The sequence below is a fragment of the Rhinolophus sinicus genome, linkage group LG04, assembly GCF_036562045.2.
Source record: "Rhinolophus sinicus isolate RSC01 linkage group LG04, ASM3656204v1, whole genome shotgun sequence".
NCBI classification, from domain to species: domain Eukaryota; kingdom Metazoa; phylum Chordata; class Mammalia; order Chiroptera; family Rhinolophidae; genus Rhinolophus; species Rhinolophus sinicus.
In genome coordinates, this window is record NC_133754.1 from 125,105,781 (window position 1) to 125,131,437 (window position 25,657).

Genomic DNA, 25,657 nt, shown 5'->3' on the forward strand with positions numbered 1-25,657 from the left:
AAAATATCTATCTTGTTTGTCATTACATTTAGAGTAGTAAGGTGAAAATAAACCACACTAATGAGTTTTTCTGTGTTTGTTTCTCCCCTCCCCCCCCCCGCCCATTTTGTCCTGTTCTAGAATAAATTAGTTACGAGTCTGACTTGATCTTTTTCTCTTCCATCTAATACTGGATACTCTCTTTAATTTTCTGGTCACCTGATTTATTCCGTGATCTTATTTATGTAAATATATGCTAGTATTTTGCCAGGAATTTCTTAAAGAGCAAAACAAAAATTGGCTGCATAAAATTGTTGCAACAGACCTCGTGTCCAAGATCAATATGAAGATCAGAGATAGGACATTACACCATGGAATTGAGATACTTTATAATCTGAACTTGACTGAAATGCTTGCTTGACCTGAAATTGACCTTGAAATAAAAGGAACAGCTAAACCTTAATAGATCAAAAACTACCACACAAAGGCTGCATTGCCAAGAACAAGTTACCACCGCGGTGATTTATTAGTCTCAACTTTTCAATACAAGGATTAACCTAACAAAACATTCAATTTACTAATAAGATCTTTCTGTTTCTTTCTAGGGGTAATTTTTCTTAGGGAAGAAAAATACATAGGAAAAAAGTCCTAGGAAGTAGTTTTTCTAATGAACATCTTGGGGCGTCTATTATGAAAACGATAGTGTTTTGACAGAGGTTGCATTCCAGAAACTACCAAATTTGTCTTGTAAATTGTGTATATATATATATATATATATATATATATACATATATATACACACACACACACACACACACACATATATACACGATACAGGTTATTTCTAACCAGTGTCCAGTGCCGGTGAGCATTTCCTGTGTCCTATATGGCTAAAGCAGTATGTTTGATTGCCTGTGGTTCACTGTCATTACTCAGGTCCTTTAAGGTCTATAATGAAAGATCTGCATTCCGATGACAATGAGGAGGAATCGGACGAGGCTGAGGATAATGACAATGACTCGGAAATGGAGAGACCTGTAAATAGAGGAGGCAGCCGAAGTCGCAGGTGAGTGTCTTGGAAGAAAAGTTCCCTGAGACAGAATCCTACCTTTTCACTAGACCTAATCGTGTCACCACAGCCAAGGTGTGAACATCAGAAACAATGGCCGTAGATGGTCACATTCATTTCAAGTTGGGGCACCTTGGCATGCTTTTACTCACCTGTCCAGGGAACGGTTTACCCCTTTTCTCAGAAAGGAGTGGGTTTTCCTCTAAACATTTTAGAGGGAAAAAGTCCTATTAGAAGTCCATGTTCTTGAAAGTATATGCCAAGGTGGCAGGTCTGGCTGCTGAAATAAACTCAGTTTCCATTTGAAGAGTGTGTGTAGATCCATTGCTGTAGGTAGTCTCAGAAGTTGAGGAAACGTGTTTGCTGTTTGTAGTTAGAAATACATAATTGGCTTCAATGAATTATGTGTGTGACCTAATTAAAAGTAAGATCACCTGTGTGTGTTTTCCTGAAAATAAATTCCTTTTAAGTGTGCTGACAATTAGGTTCTTTAAGTAGCTCTAATGCTGTGAGGCATAATTCTACATTATAAAACGATAATTCATGTCACTTCTAATTAATAGTCAACTTGAAATTGCCTTGAGGATTTTATTTCTTTATCATGAGGAAAACAAATAGGGATGTTTAATGTGTTTTGAGTAGAAAAGAAATATGAATCTACTTGACTTAAAATCCAATTACATTTATAATATATAGCATTAAATCTTTTCCCATTATCCATTACTGTGTAGAAGACACTAAAATTTCTTACAGGAATGCGATCTGAACCCAAACTGGACAGGCCGTATGCTTCCTAATTGGGGATTCCTTAGCGCCCTTTGAGAAGAGGCTCCTTAGAATATGTGCCCTATCAGATCTCTCCGTGATTTCTCCTTATGGCCACACTCAATACTTCTTTCTCCACCTTGTCTCCCAAACTCACCCATCTATATTCCTTTTAAATCGGAGAAAATAAGAAACCTTATGACCTTGACCTTATAACATTTCCATTTAGAAGTCTTCATTCTGACAAGGAAACTAGTAGGGCAAAAAGACCTAAAAATGGACTGAAACTTGGAGGTGAGGAGCATATTTATAACAACCAAAATCCTGACCACTGACTGCTGTCGGTTTTAGCTGATGAAAAATGCATGAGCTATTTAGATCATTTCCCAAGTTATTGTTATTTGGAAGATCTAGATCTTCTGATTAGCTGTTGCCCACCCGCTCACTGCCCCCTCCCGAGTCAGTGTGGGTCAGATCATACCCATCTGTGATTGTCCGATGTGATACACATTGTTGAAAACGCTCTTCTTTTTTTTCCCACCTGACATGTGCTGTTAGCACAGCAGCGCCAGTGTAACATTTGATCTTCACTGCACTTGTGAAGTCTCAACTGTTTAATCAGTTTAAATACTCAACCTTCCACTTCAGTCAAGAAGCATTTCAAAGCAGCGCTTCAACTGAACACTTCATTAATGTAATTTACTTAAGAAAAACAAGTTCCATCAGTTTTTGCTAAAAGGATGTCCCAGTGTTTCCTTTTCATTTCCTACCTCGTATCTTGTCTATCTGAATATATTATAGAACTAGAATGTGATTGCCTATTCAGAGCAAGAGAAAAACGATCCTGATTTCTAAAGCATTTTCTGTTTCTGAGGAGAATATTATATTAAGTTACTATATAACCAAAGAGAGGGAGCAAACACTGAAGGACGTTTCCGAAGGAGGACATACATTCAGTAGAGGAGAATAAAGAAATATCTCCTACTTTGGCTAGAGGAACATTCCATTTTGTTGTGACAAGAAGACATAGGGGAACAGGTGATATTTTTATTGTCTTTAGTTGTTGAAAGATATTGTATTTTTCTAAAGCAGTTACGCCAAATACACTGTCTCTTCATGTCGCTCTAGTGTGTTCCCAACGAGTTGTATCAGTGTTCAGACCTAGCGACAGCCTTGAGTCGTTCTTTACACAGTTGAAGTGATTGGCGGTGTTCTACCATGTTGAGCTTCACACATTTCCATCGTCAGATGTCACCCTGAGCTGTCAGTTGTGCAGGGCTGTTGTCCACATTCTTCTCAGCAGTTGCTTCCACTCCTGCATCCTGTGTTTTAGCCATATTTGTAAAATTTTCACCTGTAGCAAAGAGGCGAGGAAAGGAAAACAAAAGATAGTAACCTACCAGCCGTCTAATTTCACTGACCTTCTGAGAACTTGGGTGATGTGCTGGGTGTTAGTAGGTGGGTGGAGCTGGAGCAGGGAGACAAATAAATAAAGGAAGCCAGTCAAGTATAGTGGCGGGGCACCACCCTTGGGGGACGTGGCTTGGGTTTAAATCCTAGAACCACCACTTTTACTTCTGTGACCCTAGGCGAGTTGACCTTGTCTCTCTAAGTCTCAGGTTTCTCATCTGAAATAGGACTCATTAAATGAGAACTAGCAGGTAAAACACTTACCACAGTTCCAGATACAAAGTAAGCATGGACGCGTGTTTGTGGTTGTATGAGTTAAAATGAGTTTCCAATACTTAGAGTGTTTATATGCTTTGCTCTCCGCACCCATTTCCACAGATTGTCTTTCAAGAATTTCAAGAATTGTCTGTAATAATGATTTTTCTCTCTGTTTCTTTGTAGGGTTAGCTTAAGTGATGGCAGCGATAGTGAAAGCAGTTCTGCTTCTTCGCCCCTACATCATGAACCCCCGCCGCCCTTATTAAAAACCAACAACAACCAGGTAAATTGTCAATTTGCAGTGTTCAAGACTCAGCAAAATTAAATGTGATCATTTTTACACTCAACATTTTTTACATCTTGATATAAAAAATATGGGAATCTACAACCTTAAGAATAAACACGTACTTAGGGTTATAGAAGCTTCTGTTGTCATAAAAAGTATGTTCCATTGGATGGGTTCATTAAATCGATGAAAGGAAGGATGGCGACGAAAAGTGTTGCCCATTTACTCTTGATTTCTATATATTTGTCCCCTCAGCAGTAAGTAGGAGACTTAATAAATTAGAAGAACATGACTTTTGGGGCTATTATAAAGCCTGGTTCTTTGCTTTACTAATGTATAGTAATTCACTGGTGGGAAATTAACTTTCACGTCTGATCCTCAGTTTCCTCATCTGTACCTGAGGATATTAGTGCCTACCTTGCTGGTTCTCGGGAGGATGATAAATAATAAATGTAAAGAGCATGAGGCAGTGCCCACATCTACTTGGCACTCAGTAGGAGGTCGATGTTTATTATTATAGGTACTCTGCCTCTGTGTGCTCATCCAGGAAAAGAGGATCATTTGGGATTGTAAGAAGTAATTAACAAAATGCAGAGTAAATAATGGTCATTATCATTATTGTTAGAAATCAAGCTAAAGGAAAGCTGATAGTCAGAATATAGTTATTTGGATAGGTCTAGGCAGAGCTTCGAAAGCTATGATGAGATTTTGTTTAAAAAATGATTAAGACTAGGGTATTTCAAATACTTACTAAAATAAACTATTTTCAAATATGAATACTGTAAAAGCCTTGTTATGCATTAAGTTAATACTCTCATTACCATAGCTTATTGTTATTGTATGAATATTATTAACTTGAAAATAAAAAATGAGCGTTTTTCTAAAATTATTCTGTTTCCTACAAAATTGTAGGTGTCCTACAATTTTCAATGACCTTGCCCTTGAATTTGTGATCTTTGTTTTACTGGGAATGTGTGATTTTTCTAGCTGAACACTTTTACTTTTTAAATTTTGTATAAAGCATAAGCAAAGATCTCTTAAAATTTAAAATTCCTCATTTATAGTATTTATTGACATCTTAAAGCCTGCATTGATAAGTAAGATTAATACCACTGTTCTTTACCTCAGCAGTTATAGTTCAACTGCTGTTTCTTTGTATCCTACATATGAATGCAAGCCCAACCTTTTCATCTGTTACAGACTGGCTGTTCAAGGAGTTAGTGCGTTCTTATTCTTTCTCCTAACTTCCTGTAGTTCATTCATTTCCCCATCTCCAGTGCCAGCCAGGCCCGGGGCCCAGCCAGCTTTCACCTCTGGTACGGCTGCCCACTACCACAAATGAAGCCTTTCAGGGGAAAGCGAAGACTGGGGGCATAGCCTTCACCAGCAACCAGTTGAGAAGAGCCATGGGCTGGCTAACAGGATAAACTGGGATACTTTTGTAAATTTGCGCTTCAGTATAAGCTGGCAAAAGAGTAGAATTTGGACCTTGAGTATATTTTGATATCCAATTTAAACCTACTTAGCTTCCAGTTGGTGGTGAATTAGAATTAGAGGGTGGCAGTGCCAGGAGGGAAGGGCATTGAGGGTGTGCTTTCATGCCTCTCATGAAGCTCCTTCAGCCTCTTTCCACTGTGCTTGCTAAATAAATGCAGCTCCAACAAAGCCCCTATCTTGCCGTTCAAACCAAATAGCTGCCCCTAACCCTTCCTGTATGGGCAGTCTTGAGCTAAGCCGGGCTTTAGGGAAAAGTCTGGATTCTTTGTCAGACTTTTTTTTTTTTTTTTTTTTTTAACCTGTCTAGCAAAACAAGAACAAAATGAATAGAATCATTTATCTGGAGAGGGTAAAAATTACTTCATCCGATTAAACAGCATACCACTGAGTCCTTGGCATATGTTTATTCAACAAATGTAGCTTCACACATGTGAATCATCAATCTGTCAGGAATACTCGCTTGTATGTCACTTTCTCCGTGCACCTATAAGCATAATAAGACAGTCCATATGCTTTCACTTTTAGCTAGTCGATGGTAGGAAATACTTGTACCCTAAGAGTGCTTCCTTCTTGGAGCTGTATCTTGGAACTGAGAGCAAGAAAATTTTAAAACATTGTTTAGTATTGATTTCTTAACCCCTCAAGTCACCTGCATTGGGTCAGGCTTGATGCTATCCCTTGAAATCAGTGTTTTAGGATTTCTTAAATACTCACTAGTTTTCCTGACTAGTCAGTCTTCCTTAGATCTTCATGCCGATGAAATGAAATAGTAAAAAATTCTAAGAAATCTAAAAGTCGTGCAAATTTTATCTTAGAATGTGTTTTTAGTCTTCTATTTGAGTGTGTGTGTGTGTGTGTGTTTGTGTGTGTGTGTGAGATTATCGGAAATTGCACATCAAATAAAACAGACGAAAACCTATTGGGATGGCCTAACTGTGAGATGGGAAGACTCTGAGTTTCCTTCTTTCATACCGCTTGGCTGTTCTCTGTCTGTAAGTTGATAATGGTATCTCAAGTTTCTGTAAATTACCGGGCAAAGCTGAGTTTTCCTTACCTTTTCTCAAATCTTCTGCGGACCAGGGAAGAGGGAAAGTGCTAATTGAGTCAAACATTTTCTAACTATTGAGAAAAAGTGAACAGAGAGAGCGCCACACGTCAACAAAGCAAGTAATTAACCTGAGTATTGTTAGGAGTTACTGGTGGTCATTAACAGGAAAGACCTATCAGTAGAGAACCCATCTGTTGAATAATTGAGTTGTCAGTCCTCACAAAGGGATACAGAAAAATAATAATCTTGAAATTTTGATTCTCAAACTGTAGTCTCGGCTTAAGGATAGAAGTACAACTAATCACAGTTCTATTTTCGGAGACTATCACATGTACAAATGGTACATCTTGGCAGTCTGGATGGCTGTTTCCCTCAGTACAACTTAATAAGGAATAATAATGAGTGCTCTGTCATTTTAACCAGAGATTTTTTTTTTTTAAACTCCAGACCTCCCTTATGTGAATTTCAAGCAAAATAAAAATTCCAGCTTTTTTTTTTGGCTAAAAGTATGGACAGGAGGGAGGAGAGAGGGACCTTGAAGGAAGGAAGGAAGTGATCCATTGTACCCAAGTTAATATTCAGAATATCATAAATCACCTATCAGCCTGCAAGGCACGTTGAATGAAGTGAAAGAGTCTGTCCAGTTAAACTGGTTTGAAATAAGCCTGTGGAAGGCAAGGTGCTGTACTTTCATATTCTGGAGTCGTTTCCTCCAAGATAAGAAATGATCATAAATAAAACAATTGTCTTCAGCATGGCTCAACTCTCTCAGAATGAGGTTTTGACAAAGCTGTTTATTTTGGAGCAGGCAGAGATCAAAGGAGGAAGATTAACTGAGCCCTCTTTGGGCAGCCACTCAGTAACTTGAGGCGGATCACTGACACCCGGAGCTTTTGTTCCTGCCACTGCAGCCGCAGAAGAAAGAAACTAGGATTTCAATGTAGTTTGGCCTTCTGTGCTGGAGCCCTTTCGGAATGTGGAGGGTGGGACTTCAGTTCCCCACAATGTTCTGTCTATTTTCTGCTTTGAAGAAAAGGTGGTCGAATTCTCTAACCCTAGTTAGCAAAGTTCCATTGCATCTATTGAGTTCTCAGTCACTTTGACCCCTGGGGAGCAGGGAGTTGGGGGGGGGGGGGGTTGGCAGGGTCGGATATGGGAACAAAATTCAGTTTTCTAATGCACAGGGCAAGCAGGCAGGCGCTGTTTCTTTCTCTCGCCTGAAATCTCAGCAGATTGTCTCTGCTTTGCCCAGCCCTGTATCTGAGTTGGCGAGGAGTGCCATCTACTGACCTACTTACTCCTAGGTCTCTAAGCACCGAGTTTTCCCTTGAGGTCTCATTTCCAACAACAATAGAGAAGGAAATTCTGAATGTAGTGAAGTGGTTGGTTTCCTTTACAATGGAGCATGCTACAAAAAAAAAAATAAAATAAAATAAAAAATATTGCCTTGCTTGTGTTATGAGGCAATTTCCTTGTGCTGCCAAAAGTATTGTATTTTAAGTTAGACTGGTCAGATTGGTCATCTGGTTATCTTAATGTTAAAAATGAAGAAATAAAAGCAATTCTCAAGAAAGTCTCTGTTAGCAAGCAGCTCACTCCTTACCCATGCATTATTCTAAATTCAAAGGAGAATATACCCTTCTAGAAGTATTGGGGTTTTTTCTAGAATGTCATAGTGCTATCTTCAAAGTAAAACGTTTAGGAGAATAAAATTGTACAGCTGAATGGGAGTCTGGACATTATCTTGTTCACCTTTCTCATTTCATCTCATTTTTGAGCCCCCCAAAATGTTAAATGATAGGGTGAGGGCCTGAACTTACGTTTCTGAGCCCAGTCAGTGCTCTTTCCACAAATTAGAAGTGAACTCATTTAAAAAATCTCCTTTGTGTTACGGAATATGGTAGACATTTGAACAGAACTGTGTGAGGTGTGTGTATCTGTGTGTGTGTGTGTGTGTGTGTGTGTGTGTGTGTGTGTATTAGAGCAGAGAATAAAGATAGGAGCAATAGAAATATGAGACTTCTTAAATATGTACTTTATTTGGCACTTTCCTTTTTTAATATTAGTTTCAGATTATAACACTTGATAATGAGGTTACAGTGAAAAAGGTAAGTTACTTTGCTTTTTATGTTTATATATTTGTAAATACTCAACAATAAATTCAGTGGTTCTCAGCCATTTTAAGCAAGGACCATTTAAAAATATTTCCCTCATAATCCTCAATTTTGAAGATTCTAACAAATCAATTGTATTTTTTAAATAATAATTTGGTTTTAATTTTTATTAAGTAGAAGCCTAGCTCCCCAGGGAAGCGTCTGAACAGTATGCAAAACTACTGTTCATAACTTAAGCTGTAGTTGGTTCAGCTAAAAAGAAAGGCACCAGGAATTTTATCATGGATAAACACATCATTTCTTGAAACACAGAAAATAGTCCTGGCTCTTTATTTTTTGAGTTGGAGGGTCCAAGTTGGGAACAACCATTGTCACTGATGGCCATCTTTATTTCCAAAGCTACATCGAACTCGTGGATATGAGCAATTTTTAGAATCTGAAAGTCAGGCACTACAAAGGGCATTTGAGTATTTGTTTTATCATCTCTAGTGCACTGAGCACTGGTAGTCATGCTGAAACAGCAGATTGAATGAGAAAAAAATTCTTGCCAGAGGGAACTATAATCCGGTATAACTCAGCTGCTGTACATATGTGTTAGAGTGTTGTCACAAAGGAGAAGCAGCCTTGGAAGCTTAAATTAGTTTCCTTATTGTCAACTTTTAAGTTCTGTTGTTGCCTTGACTCAGCATTTTTGATATATAATTCATTTCCCAAGAAAAGGTAAGATCAGAAGAGAAGAAAGACAGTGCATAGAGGAGAAATGCTATTTGGAAAGTGATGTTGTATGACATTTCATCCATAAGTGCCTTTGTTTAGGTGGCTGGTTAGCTAAGAAGTGCTTGAAATCAAACTTAACAGTGTTCTCTTTGATCCCTAGATTCTTGAAGTGAAAAGTCCAATAAAGCAAAGCAAATCAGATAAGCAAATAAAGAACGGTGAATGTGACAAGGTGGGTTTCCAGCCCATTACTTGAGTGTGGCCGCACTGGCATGTCCTCTGTTTGCGTTTCCCTTGCTCATCCTGGCTGGTTCCCCTTTCTTTTCTTCATGCACCATGCCCGAGAGTTGTTTATTTTCTTAGTCTTGTTTATATCGCCAGTATTAAGCTTGGCCTTATGCTACCATTTGCCCTGATGCCTGTATTGCCCGTGAATTTCAGGCACATTGCATTGGTAGGTAAGAATTGTAGCAGACTTAGCAAATGAAGGAATCCACGATGTAAGCAAACAGGACATCTGACCCTAGTGTGGTGTGCATTCCCCAAGCGTGCATTGTGCATCTGCCACGTGACTGCAGGACCTTTTGGGGGTCAGTGTCTCGGTGGGAGCAGGGTCCTATCATATTCTGCAGGGTCGGGGCAGGCCTGGCTAATGCTTCACAAACCTTTCCTTTGCCTTCATGGCAAATGACACCAGTCCAGGAACACCCATTCAGCTATGCTGATGAAGAGTCACTGGTGAGCAATTGGAAGGTGAGCTCGCATCTGCCCTTTCAGAGGAGCTCTTGACAAACCATGTGCTAATTTGGCTAGCGATCTCTATTTTTCATAAGACATTCTTCTCTGCTTTTGTTTGCTGTTCACTAGCAGTGTTAGACATGGTAGATGTGACCACGAAGGCCTTTTTGTTGTTGTTGTTTAAAGAATTTGCCCTGACGTAATTGGTAACGTGCATTGATACTTTCATGTTTAAACTTAGACTTTTATCTCTTCGTTAAAATCTCCTAAAATAGAAGAATTAAAAAAAAAGAAAAGAAAGAAAGTAGACTTTGATAACATGGTTAAACTCAAAATTTACCACTGAGTTCCCTTTCTCTCTGTAGAGGCATTATTGGGAGAGGGTGCGTCTGCTCACTTGAATCTTGTTGAGAGCAAATAAGTGCAAGAATTGCCCCCTTTTTAAAAGCTGGCTTGATAAAGGTAACAGTTGGCTGAGAGAGACTTGGTCTGCACAGGCCTTGGGCACCGAGTCCACACGGCTGGGAAGGGTGGTGGTGGGAGTTGGTGTAGAATGGGGAATCTCCAACTGCTGCTTGTACCATATTTCCCCGAAAATAAGACCTAGCTGGACCATCAGGTCTAATGAGTGTTTTGGAGCAAAAATTAACACCCAGCCTTATTTTAATATAATATAAGACTCGGTCTTATATAATATAATATAATATAATGTAATGTAATGTAATGTAATGTAGTATAGTATAGTATAGTATAGTATAGTATAGTATAGTATAGTATAATATAATAATGTAATATAATATAATATAATATAATATATAATACCGGGTCTTATACTAATTTTTGCCCCAAAAGATGCATTAGAGCTGATGGGCTGGGTAGGTCTTATTTTCAGGGAAACACGGTGTGTTCACATTTATTTATTCTCTTCCTTTGGAACTGCTTTCTAACATTCTTGTTCTTGGGGGCACTCTTCTCTTTCAGGCATACCTAGATGAACTGGTAGAGCTTCACAGAAGGCTAATGACACTGAGGGAAAGACACATTCTGCAGCAGGTGAGAAATGCTTTTGAGCACAACCCTTTCCAGAAGCCTCGAGGTCTCGCTTGTCTTGGGCTGGTGTGATAGCACCCGGAGGCCCTGCCAGCCCAGCACTGTGAGAACTGGGCTAATGCCACCTGAAGAAGCACAGTTGACCCTTGAACAACACAAGTTTGAATTGCACTGGTTCACTTATATGCAGATTTTTTTTTCAGCGTGTGTGCAGTCAACTCTTTGTATCAACCAATCGTGGATCAAAAACAGCATTTTCTCCCTGTGGTTGGGAAACCGCAGATGCAAAGGGCTGACTGTATGCATTGCTCTTTTTCATTTTATACGAGGGACTAGTGCATCTGTGGAGTTTGGTATCCACAGGGGGTCCTGGAACCGAATGCCTGTGGATACCAAGGGACTATTGTCTGGGGGGAATCAAGAGTTATATGTGGACATTCTGCTGTGCTAGGGGGTCAGCACCCCTAATTCCTGTGTTCAAGGGCCACCTCTTTTGAGGGAGGGTGCTCACTTCTGAGGCTGCTCGGAAATCTGCTTTGGAGCTTGGCGGTGGTTATCTGCCCTCCCTGACTCTGTGGGCAGTGAAGACTGGACACTCGTAGAAGTGATGGTGCTGGAATGCACTGATCCTTCAGCAGGCAGATGCTGTGATGTGGGCTGAGGGGAGGGGATAGTAGGAATGCAGAAACCTTCGGGGCCAGGCTTCTGGTTTCATGGGAAAACAGTGATAAGAATTGCAGTCAAGTGTTGTAAACATTTGTGATTCAATTTAGTAACCTTTTACCAGTGCTGTTCTAAGGAAAATAAATATTTCCCTCATTTCTCTTATCTTGTACAACATACATTCTGTTATTATGAACTCAACTGTGGAATACTTGTAGAGTGGGAAAACTTCTATTAGTACAATTTGATGTTTTGAGAAGATAAGAAGGGTGGTTTTCAGTTTTCTTACAGTTACATGCGTCCATTGCTGTAACAGTGGCTATTGATAAAATACTTTAACACCCAAATCGAAAGTTGTGTTCTAAATTCCACGGTGGGTTTGTAGATTATTTCAGTGTTTAAATTTTTTTTTTTACTACTTTCAAGTGACTTGAATTTAGTACTTAATGTACCCCAGCTGTGTGTGTTATTTTTTAAATGTTTAATGGCTGATGGTAACATTTATATTCTGTGTACATTTTTGCTTAAATCTATAAATACACACTCTCAGACTTGCCAAGTTTCCTGATTGGTCTGATAAGCTTTTTAACCCTTCTAGAATTTCAGATTTGAACAAAAGTCTACAGATCTATGATTCTTAATTGGGGATAAGTTGCATTTCTTACACTTCCATTGAAGTGAGTATGGGTAGGGAAGCAGGATTTGAGTGGCTTCCCCTAAGATTTTGCTAGTGTTTTTCTTCAGCTTTCTTCTGTAGAACTAAAAATTGTTCAGCCTGTCATTTACCTATTATTTGGGGCTAATTGACTGAATGGTGATGGTAACACTATTAGCTGATTTCCCCATCTCTTCCCAAATGCCAGCTCTGAACCACTACGGAGCAGTCATCTAATAAAGCTATTCATGCACAAGCTGGACCCAAATAGTGAGTGTGGCAGGAGAGTGAGACAGATGTTTGGACAGGGTTGGGACACCTTCATAAAGGAAGCCCCGCCGACGAGTGGAAGATGCTAGGCTGTTGGATACAGTCTTACCTTGGGGTGTCATTGGCATTCCCAATTTCACATTGTCCTTTATTTTGACCTTTGAAAGAATTCTGAGGAAGATGGCTTACTGGAGAATTCCTCGCACTGGATCATTTTAGTGTTCTAGAGGGAGAGAGCGATCTCTATGAATTTTTAACCTGGCATAAAGGCACTCAAGGGCACACAGTGTCTCACCCTAATTGCATTCCCAGGCCGCCTGAAAGCTCCTTGTCGTTGGCCTTTTGCCTTGTAATGCAGCTGAGGCTTGTGATTATGATACCATGATGCATGTCCTGTCACGGTTTACTGCTTAATTAATTCCTATTGTAAAACCTAGCACTATGGAGGACTAATGTTACTTTCCACCTTGAGAGCTCCTCACCTTGCGGAATGCATTCCAAAGTCTACGTCCACTTCGCCACACAGACCCGAAACCTGAGACAGAATTTCTGGTGAGCCCACGATCACACCCTAGTAGGTCTTTTCCTATTAAATGCATCCAATCTGCTCTGACACTTTTATGTGGCTCAAAAAAAAAAGTGGTTAATATCTTTGTCTTACTTTGGGGACGTGCAGTACTGTTCCCCAACCTCTAGTTTAATGAACACAAAGCATTGCATCAAGAAAGCCTGTGTTCTTAAGCCACTTTTCCGTTGAGGTAAAAATACAGTACCGTGGAAGCAGTCAAACCCAGAGATATCAGTTACGGAACTGACTGATAATTTGATTCTTCTTTGAACCACGTGTTCCGCTTTATTTGGAAAGGGAGAGTGAGCACTTCTAAACTCCTCAGCCATAAGCACTGAGCCTGGATTTGCATCCTACGTAGGAGGGAAAAGGCTCTGAGGAAAACCTTAGACTGTTTAGCAACTTAGATAACAGCTATTATACTTTTAGAATTATCTTCAGGGAGATGGGTAACGAGTAAGGTATTGAAGTATTCCTTCCAGCAATATGGAGATCCTTCCCTGAGAAATCTTCTGCTGAAAATATCCTGGGAAACTGTCTGTCATGTTTTAGAATCTCCTGTAGATTGGAGACTGATGGCCTGTCTTTTAACCCAAGGTAGGTCACACGTTGTCACATGGCAGAACCCCTTAGTCCATAGCCGTGGCCATTCCACAGGAAGACCTAACTTATCCCAGACCTGACTCCGCTACAGGCAGCTGCAGTTCAAGCAAAGCTTGTCCATTACTTCCCACTCAATCAGAAGCTACTTTGGGTAGAAAGAACCATGGTTTTGGAAAAATATAAGCAGATCCAAAATAGTGCATCTACCTTCTTATCATGAAAAACCAGGAATGGGGGAAGGAGTCACAGATTTAACAAGTGGATCTTCCCTGCTTAAAAAACAAAAACAATAAAACAACAGTCTGTGTGGTACCCCCTAAAAGGCTGACATGGCAGGAAATAATCCATCACCAATGTTTTCACAACAACTATCATCTGAAGAATGAGTTAAGCAGTTACATACTCTTCTTTTTCCACACCCCTTATGTAACCTGCGCCCTTGCCTGCTTTCCTTATCTCAGTCACTCTATTTTATTATTATTATTAGTAGTAGTATTACTATTACTATTATTTTGGAGAGGCATTCATTATTGCAGTGTGATGCTGGGTGCTGACACCGATAGTGCATCGGCAGAGCAGGGGACTCCTGTGGAAAGTTAGGGTGACACCTTCAGGAGCTAGTGGGACGTTTTAATGGACCTGTGTCATTGGAATGTAAAGCATGTTAATGCTGTGTTTCTGATGTTCTAACTATCAGGATTTCTGGAAAGGAACCCCCACTTATTTTTCTTTATGAAGTCTTAATTGAGGACTTGGGTACATGCTCTAATAATTCGAATCATTAATGCCGTTCCCTTTGGCAAATTGTCCCGAACACCCCAACTGCTGCCATGACTACTGCTTTAAGGCTGTCTCTGCAGCTGCCTTGATGTATTCTTATGGGCTCCCATAAAAATGTGGGGCTCATTTAGTTAGATTGATCAGTTCCCCTTTATATCTTTGTGTTTGTGGCTGCAGGCGGGGTGGGACGTGCTGGCTGTGGAGGAAGTAGGACTGTGATTGAAGCCCTGGAAACCTCTGAGATGCTACAATGCGTGTGAGATGACGGGGCTGAACTTCCTAGTGGGCAAATGTGTTTATTTGCTTTCAACTCAAGTGGCTTTTTCTAGAAAGTATTTTTATTGCTCGGTTTTCTACTTACTGTTAAGTAATTAGTGAGCAGCTCTATAGAGTCACAGAAAGCGATTTTCTTAAACGGGTGAATTGCCTGTCATTTTCAAGGGAGAATGTAGGCCTGTACTTTTAGTACCCTCACATTGTAGTTTCAGTTTGTCATTTCAACTCGTTTTCTTCACCTACTGTTCTCCCTACTTTCTTCCCTCCCCCCTGCGCACTTCTCTTATAATTATTAAAAACCAGAAAACTTCAGTAGATCTTTTCTGAGTTTTAGCTTCTGGCATTTTTCCCTGCTTCATTTGTTTAAGTGCTAATGAAACGGCTAACAGTCAACAAAGGGAGGAGGAAAAAGCGTTGGGTCTGGTAATTCATGTTGCTGTGTAGTTACCTCCCAGATAATTAAGGATAAGTTTTTATTTCCATGGTAGTCATAATCATGTTGCCCTGATCTGTGTAGCAATTTACAGTTTATAGAGAAGCTTCGTTTGCCATATCTTACTTGATTCTCTGCACTACCCTGTATGATGGTAGAATAGGGGGCATTGTCCCCATTTCACAGATGAGTAAACTGAGGCTCAGAATGTGATATGTCAAACTCAGGACTCTCTATTTCTAATGCTTTGTTACTTACCTACTAGCCAGCTAGCTGGGGAGAGGAGTCACACTCTGGAATAATTGTCATTTTCCTCCACTGTATAAATTGAAAGGCTATTTGTTTCTCTCATGAAAGAGTTCTCTGACGAGGGTATTTTGTCCATCCTGAAGTTTACACATTTTCAGTGGGTTTATAGTATTTCTAAACAATGGAATTTACTCTGGAAAGTATTCTTAAATCAATCGATGTTAAATATACGATATAGTAAGTATTTGATTGCTTTGAAAGGTTTGTGTGTGTGGTCATAGCTGGGTGTGTGTCTCTGTGTGTAGGGGTGTGTGTATGTGTGTGTGTGTGTGTGTGTGTGTGTGTGTGTGTGTGTGTGTGTGACGTATCCAAAGGTCTATAACTATTAAGTAATAAAACAAATGAGGGTCCATTTTTGATCGTTTAGTGTTAATAAGATCTTGCTTGATAAATTCTTAAGTGAATATAGTACTCTAACCATAATTGGGAATACCCTTTCTAATAATCTCTTAGTGCATGTAACAGAACCCTGGGGCCAGTGATTTAAGCAAGTAAGGCTCCCTCTCCACCACCACCTCCATATAATAACAGGCCTGGAGGTAAGTAATTTAGGGTCAGTGTGGTGGCTTAAAAGATGCCACTGAGGACATAGACGCCTTCCCTTCTTTCCCTTCTGCCATCCTTCCCATCTGCACTCATCCTCTTGAGGGGAAGATAGCCTCCGGGATCACATCTTTATTCCAGACAGGCAGAGGGGCAGAGGGCAAAAGGCATGTGCCCATTGTCCATAACCTTTGTGAAAATTATCCTGAAAGCCCAGTGACTTCTGACAAATAAATTGTAAATAGCAGTATCTGCCAAGTGCAGCAAGTGGGTCTGGGAGGCAAGCGTTTTAGCTGGGCATGTTGCCACTCCTAGAAAATCAAGCTTCTGTTTGTAAAGAAGGAGGGGGAAATGGATATTTGCTAGGCAATTGTCTACGTCCGTCATAGTTTTGCAAGGGGAGCAACTTGTAGTATTAAAAGCATAGTTATATCTGTAAGAAATCGTTTCAGAGGTTGAATATGCAAGAACGGCTCGATCTGGAGTTGTGCAGCTGATTGGAAGAACCTCAGTGTGTCTTTTGTGCTTCTGTGGAAGTCAAATATGTCAAGAATGGGGGGCACATTTTCTATTGAGAGCCACAGAACCATAGGGAATAGTTCACAAATTACTATTTTTTAAAGAAAACGAATTTTAAGAGGTGGCCAAAAGTTTCTGCTGTTTTCAACCTGAAATTAGGTTATCTAAAATGTCACTGAATGAATAATAGGCTAAATAATTACAATCTTTTTTTAAAGATAATTGAACCTCAGAGAATCACAAGTAAGTGATAGAAAGGGAGTAATAGAGACAACTGAAAATAAATGAAAGCGTAGCCAGTTATTTTTTCTGAGTAAATTTTTTTTTTCATTCTCATGATGATTTTTCTCTCTCCCCACAAAGCTTTCTAAAATTAACCCCTTCTATCTCATTTTACCCACAACCTATATACCTAAATCATACACCACCCAGGCACAGCACCCATTTCTGATAAAGTTAGTACCCTGTTTCCTTGAAAATAAGACCTAGCTGGACAATCAGCTTTAATGTGTCTTTTGATGCAAAAATTAATATAAGATGCAGTATTATATTATATTATGTTTATATTCTGTCACATTAAGTATATTATAACCGGTATTATATTATGGTAAAATAAGACCAGGTCTTATATTAATTTTTGCTCCAAAAGACGCATTAGAGCTGATGGTCCGGCTAGGTCTTATTTTCGGGGAAACACGGTAGCAGTAAAATAGGAATGGAAAGACATGTAACCTGATAAAAGATTCTCTCAAACCAATAACCAGCATCATTCTTATAGTTGAAACTGATGAAGTGTCCTCCTAAAAGCCAGGGCAAGACAAAGATACCCCTGTCACCACTTTGGTTTGTCATATTTCTGAAAGTTGGAGCCCATACAGTAAGAAATGAGATGTAACTATTCCAAATGGGGAGCCAAAGGCACCGTTTCTTTTTCTGGATAAAACTTATCACCCCCGAATACTCAAAGGAATCAACTAAACATGACTGTTAGTGATAAATGTAGGGTTTTATTCATTTTTGTTGAGATATAACAAAATGTAGAGCCTCATGAATTTTAACAAAGTGAATGTATCTTTTTCTAACCAGCACCCAAATCCAGCAACAAAACAGCACCCCCAGAAAGTTTCCTTAAGTGCCCTTCTAGTCACTACCATGATCTTCAGGGGTGGGATTGTAGGTGGCTTCCTTTTGTGTGTGTGTGTGGGGGGGGGGTCTTTAGTATATTCTAAAATTTCCACAATATTGTAATAAGGAAGAAAAATGTTTGTCATTATATATGCGTATGTACGGATGCACGTGTGTGTGTGTGTGTGTGTGTGTGTGTGTGTGTGTGGTGTGTATACTTTTTTATAAGGATTTTTATTTCTTGACTGGAATTTCTTTACATCTATTAAGTAGAGTCACTGCCCATTGAGTCAGTAACTGATTTTTAAAGGGGCCTAGAAATGATATCTTCCTAACCTCCCACTCCCACTCCTATCATAAAATAGTCTGGTGATGACTTGAAAGCAAGAATCAGTTTAAAGGATATGAATGATGAGAAAACGTCATCTGCCCCCGTTCAGAATTCCAACGGGTTAATATTCATTTGGCTTAAAAATTGGCTAAGAGATACTTTGGTGCTATGAATAACATAGGCCCGTCTTGCTATAAATGAGAACATTAATCACTTGGTTCCATATTTAACCCCCTCCATGTCTCTCTCTCTCTCTCTCTCTCTCTCTCTCTCTCTCTCTCTCTTTGCCTTTTGATGTCTATTGTTATCGCCCAAACTTTCTCTTCTTTATTCCTCTAGATCGTGAACCTTATAGAAGAAACTGGACACTTTCATATCACAAACACAACATTTGATTTTGACCTTTGCTCGCTGGACAAAACTACAGTACGTAAACTACAGAGTTACCTGGAAACATCTGGAACTTCCTGAGGATACAACAACTGGATGCATCAAAAACTATTGTTTTTTTTTTTTTTCTTTTGTGGGGGGGATGTGATATTTTTGTTTGTTTGTTTATATGAAAACACTCAGAATGATGCAACCAAAAGGGAAAAAATAAAAATCAAACAACCTTCAGCTTTATTTTTCTTTAAAGCCAGTCATCATCTCTTGACAAAGGAGAGGTTAAGCAAACCAGCCTCAGCGGACCACTCTTCTCTCCAAGGAAATCCCCAGGAAGAGTTAGCCTGGATAGCCTTGAAAACAAACAAATCAAACACAACACAAGAAAACTTAAAGAATGTGTATGGTCTCATGTGTCTCTCTCTGTGGTGGTTCATTCCACAGGACGAATGCATATTCAACACACTGCCTTATTACATAACTGATCTATTTATTAACGCATACAGATATCCTAAAGTCGTTGAGGGAATGACACCACAAGACGTTATAAGTGCTCGGTCCCGTGGATGCTCTTTCGATGCAGCGCCCTTGCCACCCCAAGCCCAGTGACCTTACTTGTATGCCGTGCCACTCTTCACCGACTTTTTCCAACTCCTTTGACTCGTTGCAATCTGTATTTTCCACCTTTTGTTTTTCCAGTTCCAGGACACAAGTGATCAACTGGGGGGACCAAATAACCACCCTGATTTTCTTTGTGGTCTTTTTCGTGAAAGTTGGGGCCCTGTCCTCGGCTGTATCCATGTAACGATCTTGGACCATGGTAGAAAAAGCACCAAATAGGATCATGAGTTGCTGTCTAGCCTTAGTCAATAAACCTGTAGGACTTTTAAACAAAAGTGTACCTGGAAACGTCCTGCATCCAGCATTGTTGAGCTGTCATCAACATTCTTGTGTTTGTTTCACTGTCATAATATTAGATAAATATGGAGTACAGGCATTCCACAGGATCCTCATTTAAAAAAAAAAAAAAGAGTACTGGTTCTGTTTTCTAAAGAAATGTTGTAGAAATTCTTAATTTGAATCTATTTATTAGTAAGAGTTTCAGCTTTCTTCAGCTGCCAGTGTGTTATCCATCTTTACCATGAAACCTGGAATAAGAGATTTTTGTTTGTTCACATATAATCCTCTTAGACTCTTTTATATTTGGAAAATTAAAATCTTTCTTTGGGGGAAATTCTTGGTTATTCTGCCATAACAGATTATGTATTAACTTGTAGATTCAGTGGTTTGATACCTGTTTAGTCCCTTGCTTATGTTTCCAGAAGGATTTCTTGTATTGGTGAAAATAAAGATGGTTGGGGAGGGGGGATATTTTTTGTTCTTGATGTACCCTGTTTTGAAACTAGAAATCTGTCCTGTGGCATGCAAAAGAAAGCAAATTATTTTTAAAGAAAAAACAAAAACCAAAACCAACGTACTTTTGGTGTCATTATTCCATCATCCTCTCCATATGTGGAGAAATGCAAAGTGAGAACAGCTCATCTCTCAAGTTTTTGCTAGAAACTCAACCGAAAAGAAAAGAAATGAAGAAATACTTCTGGATCCAAAGGTTCGTTCACTGGATCAGCCTTAAAGAAAGTCTCTATGTGTGCTAATAGACCAGGTATCTCCCGTGTCCATTCCCATGCCAGATGCTGTCTTTTCATACAGAAATTCACTTGTGTCTGTACAGAAAAATGGTCCATCTAGACCCATTCTTTTGGGCAGTAATGTAAATGCAGATTGATAATGGAGCCATTTCTGCATTTTTAAAAGGGGATTTTTTTTTTTTACATTGTTTCTTTTCTATCCAAAGACACTATTTTTTCCTTTAAAAAATGATAATACAGCCATGCTTCTTGTAAATTCCTTCTCCGAAGCATCCTCCCTGAGGACAAGTGTACTTTTTCAATAATGTTATGATTCTTGCTGATTGGCAGGAACCATCCTTGAAGAATTTGTTATCTAGTCCGCTTCTCAATGTTGAATTACAGAGAAACTTTCTAAGTCGTTTTGGATGTTAGGTGACTATGAATTGTGTGCTTTTAGTTGTATTTTGTTTTGTTTTGAACTTTATAGGTAAAAGGGGAGGACAGTGCTTATATGGAATTGTTTGCAAAATTTAAAACTTTAAAAAATTTCTAACTGCTAATCCACATATTCTAATTAAACCAGAAATGTATGTGGTTTAACTAAAGTATCTGTGTAGTTTAACTAGGAATGTATATAATGTAGTTTTGGCCATTTTTATTTTTGTAACTAAATTGTGTGGCAAGAAATATGATTTGGCAATGTAAAGATTTTTGTTCCTTAGGTTACTAACCAACAAACTAGGTAACATAAGAAATGATCAAACAAAAAGGTTAATAAGTAGGGATGTTATTACAGTGATAAAATTTAGAACTAAAATTTAGGTAATAAAGCATATATCTTCAGAATATCGTCAAAATGTAACTTTGTAATTGATAACAAAATTTGGGAAAACTTACCCATTTACTACTTCTGGAAACAACAAAATGAGTTTTCCAGAGAATTCCAAGAGTAAGAGTCACATTGTTGATTTTTTAAAAGTTGCTCTTGCTCTTATCTAATTTTTAAATGCAGAAATAATAAATCCCCTTATAATTAATTTCAAATAGTTATACTTCTCTTAAAGTAACTCAGTTCTGCCATGTTTATATACACTCATCTTTGAAACCCGTTAAAAAATATTTTTGGCACATGTGTATCCTAACAGTGGCTTTGGTTTTTTAAGCACAAAAGAAAAATGGCAGAGTTCAATTTCTTTGGTGTGTGTGCGTGAGTGTGTGTGTGTGTGTGTGTGTATTTCAAATAAAATTAATTGGGTGAGTGTGAATATTGTTTGAGCCAGCCAGAGTATGATAAACTTTCTTTAAATTTTTCCCCATTAATTTGAGGGGGAACAATGTATGTACAGAACACACCCCCCCCCCTTATTGATTTTGCCTCTGGTTTTGCAGCAGGATATGTATGAGAGGTGATGCTTCTATCTTACTATATTGCATTCATGTCAGCAACGAAAATGTTTGCAGTTACTTTGTTTCTGCGCCATAATCCATCTCTCTCTCTCTGTGTAGACAAATAGGTGTGTCCATAAACCGGGGGTGCCAAAATAATGTATACAAGTGGTCAATGTTGCTCAAGCAGTAGTTCGCCGTAATCAGAAGTGTCTGGATACTGATGGTAACCACTTTGAGCACATCTTGTAATTGCAGAAGTCAAACGTGACTTGTGTTCATCGTTTGTTATCGGTATATATTGAGCATTACAATTTTAACACAGTTTTCCTTAAAATGTGTATACATTTTTTTTTGGCACCCTCTGTATATATACTTGCATATTGTGTCAAAATAGGGAGGAACATAAAAACTTAAGATTAGGAGACAAAAATTCTAGAAGGAAAAAAATCATCAGACAGTGACCTGAACATATTTAAACTACTAAGCAAATCTCCTAATCTGAATAATTACCCACCTTTTATGGAAAGAGCCAATAATTTTGGTTTTCTTCCACCAAAAATGTTTCTTCTGACTCCTTTTGCAGACCCAGCTAATCTTTTTAAAAGACAATTCAGGCCTGTGTAACATCCCACATACCGTTGCAAAGCCCCACACATGTTAACAAGTTAACAAGCTTATTTAAAAGGGACGTTCGTCTTAAATGTTTTAACTCTGTTTAGGTAATGGAGTTGGATATTCAGTGTTGGAGTTGGTCAGTGTTTGTGTTTGGTGGTTTATGTTCATTTCTCACTGTGGATGTGATCAGCTCTGGAGTAGTTTGCCGAATGCTCATTTTTACCTTTAGCGTTTTGTCTGCTAATGCTATGTACCACATACGCACACACGCATATTATAATCTTGCTTTGGACTGTTGCTCTAAAATCATAACTATGATGTAGTCTACTACAGCTGCAATGACTGTCGAGGAGTCGATTCCCATGGTTTAGTTTAGTCTTGGGCTGGAAATCTACAGCTTTGGATCTCTTTTGTTTTATGTGATGCTTTTTATCATGTAGGCACTGCCATCACTGCATATTTCTTGTAAAGATGTATTGAAGAAGTCAATTTAAAAGGAAGACAAAGCCACTGCTGTCTGTAAACTGTAAATATGTATTTTGGCACTTACACTCCAGTATTCTGAAAATAGAGTTATGATGGAAATGCTGACAGATCCTTAACGGTGGCCAGAGCTACCATGCAGTGCAAAAATAAATTAAGTAAAAATGTATTCTTGAGATTAACAGTGGAAGGCCAATACGTTTTATAAATCTGTCAGTATCTTTTTTAATGGAGTGTGTATGTGTAGTTATGTTGAAAGATACACTGTGTATGTGTGTGTAGATGCTATTATGTGAACTACAAGGCATTCGTAAGATGTATTCCCCATCTCTAAAACCCATGTTGAAATGTAAGTACAGATTGATGGCAAGGGTATTTTCCTTGAATTTATATCTAATCTATTGTGGCTCCCTTTTCTTTACAATGTATATAGTCTTACTGATTTGTTAAGAGTCCTTCTACCAAAGTTTGGTTTTGCTTTGCATACAGAAAAAACGAGCCGCTCGCCTTTCTCAAGAAGTGCTGCTGGTCCTAAAGAAGAATGAGTGACCAGACCAGCTGAGAACGTAGTCCACGCCCCATTCATCTTTGAGTCCCCAGTGTCTGAGCACCATTGTCCGTGTCCTAAAAGCAGTACATTTTTTAAGCTCTGCAGAGATTGGGCAAGAAATGGTGGTACGCATTCTTGGAATAAACTGGGTTACTTGTGTGTGCTATTTTTTCTTCTTCCCCCTATTTCTCTGGAAGGTTTTTTTCATAAACTAAATACCATGCTATTACTAGACAGAGTCTGTCTGACAAAGGCCCTGCATTTACTTTAGCAGCAAGAAATGCTGCCTTGATTAGACAGCAGAAAAACTACTTCAACAAAGAGAATACTTTCAGTTTGGCAAAAAACCAAGGAACTGGATGTAATGCTCTTCTTAATAGTAAAGAGACTTGCATTAAATTTAAGAAACTCACCTTATCTGCAGGCTGACAAGCCATTGGGGAGATGATAGTGGATGGCCTTCCTTATATCTTATCAACTAGACCCTGATTTTAGGTGTGGAAGCATCAGTCCCAGATGGGCTTGGCTGACAGTTAAGCTTTCTAATGACCACACATGAATGGACTAATCTCTTCCCTTGTTTTAGCATGGATATTCATTTGTTTATTTTACAATAATGGCCTTGCATTTTCTGCAGCGTGGAGAAAGTCAGGATGAGCTTCTTGGGCCCCCTGAAGACAACTCAGGATGTGGCTTCCAAGTGCTCTCACCTAGGGACTGCGCTGGGCCAGTTTCTCCCAATACATTTGTTCCACCATCTCTCAGAAGTGTGCTCCCACTTGGGTACGCCAGGCGTCCTGGAGAGAGATGGCAGCTTACCCGAGGCCTGACACCCAGACCTCCCTGCTTGGCAACTCAGGGACATGGTGTCCCAAAACGAATGGTCTTGTTTGTTCTGATTAGTGAAGCAACTAAGGGTATTTTATGGGTTCCCTGCCTGCAATACCACCCAAATAGAAAACCCTGAGCACATTTCAGTGCCCTGCTTTCTCTGCCAGGTAACAGTATCTACACCTTCCTGTGTCTGTGGTCACCTTCTTTAGAGGCAGTTCCAGTCTTTTCCAGAGGCTGTTAACTTGCCCTGGGCTGTCAGCTTAGCCTCTTGGTCTTAACTTCTCCTTCATTAAAGAAGGGTAACCTGTGTGATTCCTGAGGGCTAGGAAGAGAAATACATGGCAAACTGAATAACAGTCCGGTCATTATAACTGGGCTCAATAGCTGTTAAATAACAACAAAAATAATCTACCACCCAAATGGGAAGGGTCCTTGAGGCCGCTTTGTACTAACTCGGGGCCCCGGGCAGTCTGCACAGAATAGGTGATCGCGAGGAGTGGGGAGATAGATGTGAGTGAAGCCAAGCTGTTTGCTCATTTTCCCCCTCGTGATCGTCTTCCACCACATGCAGCCCCCACCACGGTTCTGAAGTTTCAAAAGAGTAGAAAAGGATAAATCCAGGCCATTAAAAGAAAATAATCAAAGCTATTGAAAAGATAAAACAAATGAGTCGCATTAAAGGGGCCGTCTGTGCAAGTAATAAGGTTGAAATACTGATACTGATTTCCTCGCCGAGCAGCATTCCTCACACATGTGGTTTGTGTATCCGCGTCTGGGTGGGTGGTCTGGTGAGAAGTGCTAAATGCAGCAAGATGGCTTAGTTTTTGAGCAGTGGAGGGAAGCTTTGGGACAGGCTCAGCAGTGGCATCTAAGGCCCCGAGAACATAAAGAGGCTTCCCTTTTGCTTTGTTCTAGAAGGGAAAGTTTTAAGTTGGCTTATTCATTTAAATATGCGCCTCTCTTTTGCACAGAATCACTCCAGAGGGTAGGAGGTTTTTTGTGTGCGCATGTGGTTTTTTTCTAAAGCACCTCCTCGTCCCTTGTCCCAGCCCTAGAGGGTGGGATATGTGGCATAGAATGTAATAACTCTCCATTTGTTCTAATTTATTCCCTGGGTGCCAGGCAACTATACACATTTCTTTGGAAAGTGGTGCTGTTTTCAACAGCTCCTTAGAATAGATAGAACAGGAAAGAGTATTAAAGGCACAAGTTATGAATACCGTCCACAAACAAAAGCCAGAGGAAGATGGACTGCCCTAAAGACACATTTATACTAACAAGAATGCTGAAGGAAATACACTCAGTTCAAGGAGGGGAGACTGGTTAGGGAAACTTCTATTCAGAAAGCAGGGTGCCCTTTGTGGCTTCTGAAAGGCATTAATCATTGCCAATGTATGTCTGAAGACACGTTGCTTCCTGAATAGTCCTCAGAATTGGTGGATTTCTTTTCATTTCGACCATCAATCGATCATTGTTTTCCAAATCATATTTATCTGTTTACAGGTTTATCGCCGGTCTCTCTCACTAGAACTAAGTGCTATGACAAGGACTCGTCTTGTCTGCTGCTGACTCTCCAAGACCTAGAACAATTAATTCCAGGACATACTGGGCACCCACATTTGTTGAACAAAAATGTGGAAGCATTTTGGAACACTGATCTCTTGACATTTCATAAAACAAAGATTTTGTGTTTAAATAAGTTTGGAAAAACTGCCCAGGATATGACCTTCTTGAAATTTCATGACACACTACCATATTAAATCTC

General features: G+C 39.3%; 1 protein-coding gene across 2 annotated transcripts in view; it reads left to right on the forward strand.

Moving 5' to 3' along the window:
* The window catches only part of MLLT3 (MLLT3 super elongation complex subunit), a 261,128-nt gene extending 242,348 nt beyond the window's left edge, over window positions 1-18,780 (forward strand). The window contains exons 7-11 of one of the 2 annotated variants that reach the window (XM_019750373.2): window positions 916-1,045; window positions 3,665-3,764; window positions 9,304-9,375; window positions 10,863-10,934; window positions 18,346-18,780. In XM_019750373.2, coding sequence (XP_019605932.2) covers window positions 916-1,045; window positions 3,665-3,764; window positions 9,304-9,375; window positions 10,863-10,934; window positions 18,346-18,477 — 506 coding nt within the window. In that variant the 3' untranslated portion in view covers window positions 18,478-18,780. The remainder of the gene's footprint in view (window positions 1-915; window positions 1,046-3,664; window positions 3,765-9,303; window positions 9,376-10,862; window positions 10,935-18,345) is intronic. The other variant, XM_019750374.2, reaches the window with a different exon arrangement.
* Window positions 18,781-25,657: the final 6,877 nt, after the last annotated feature.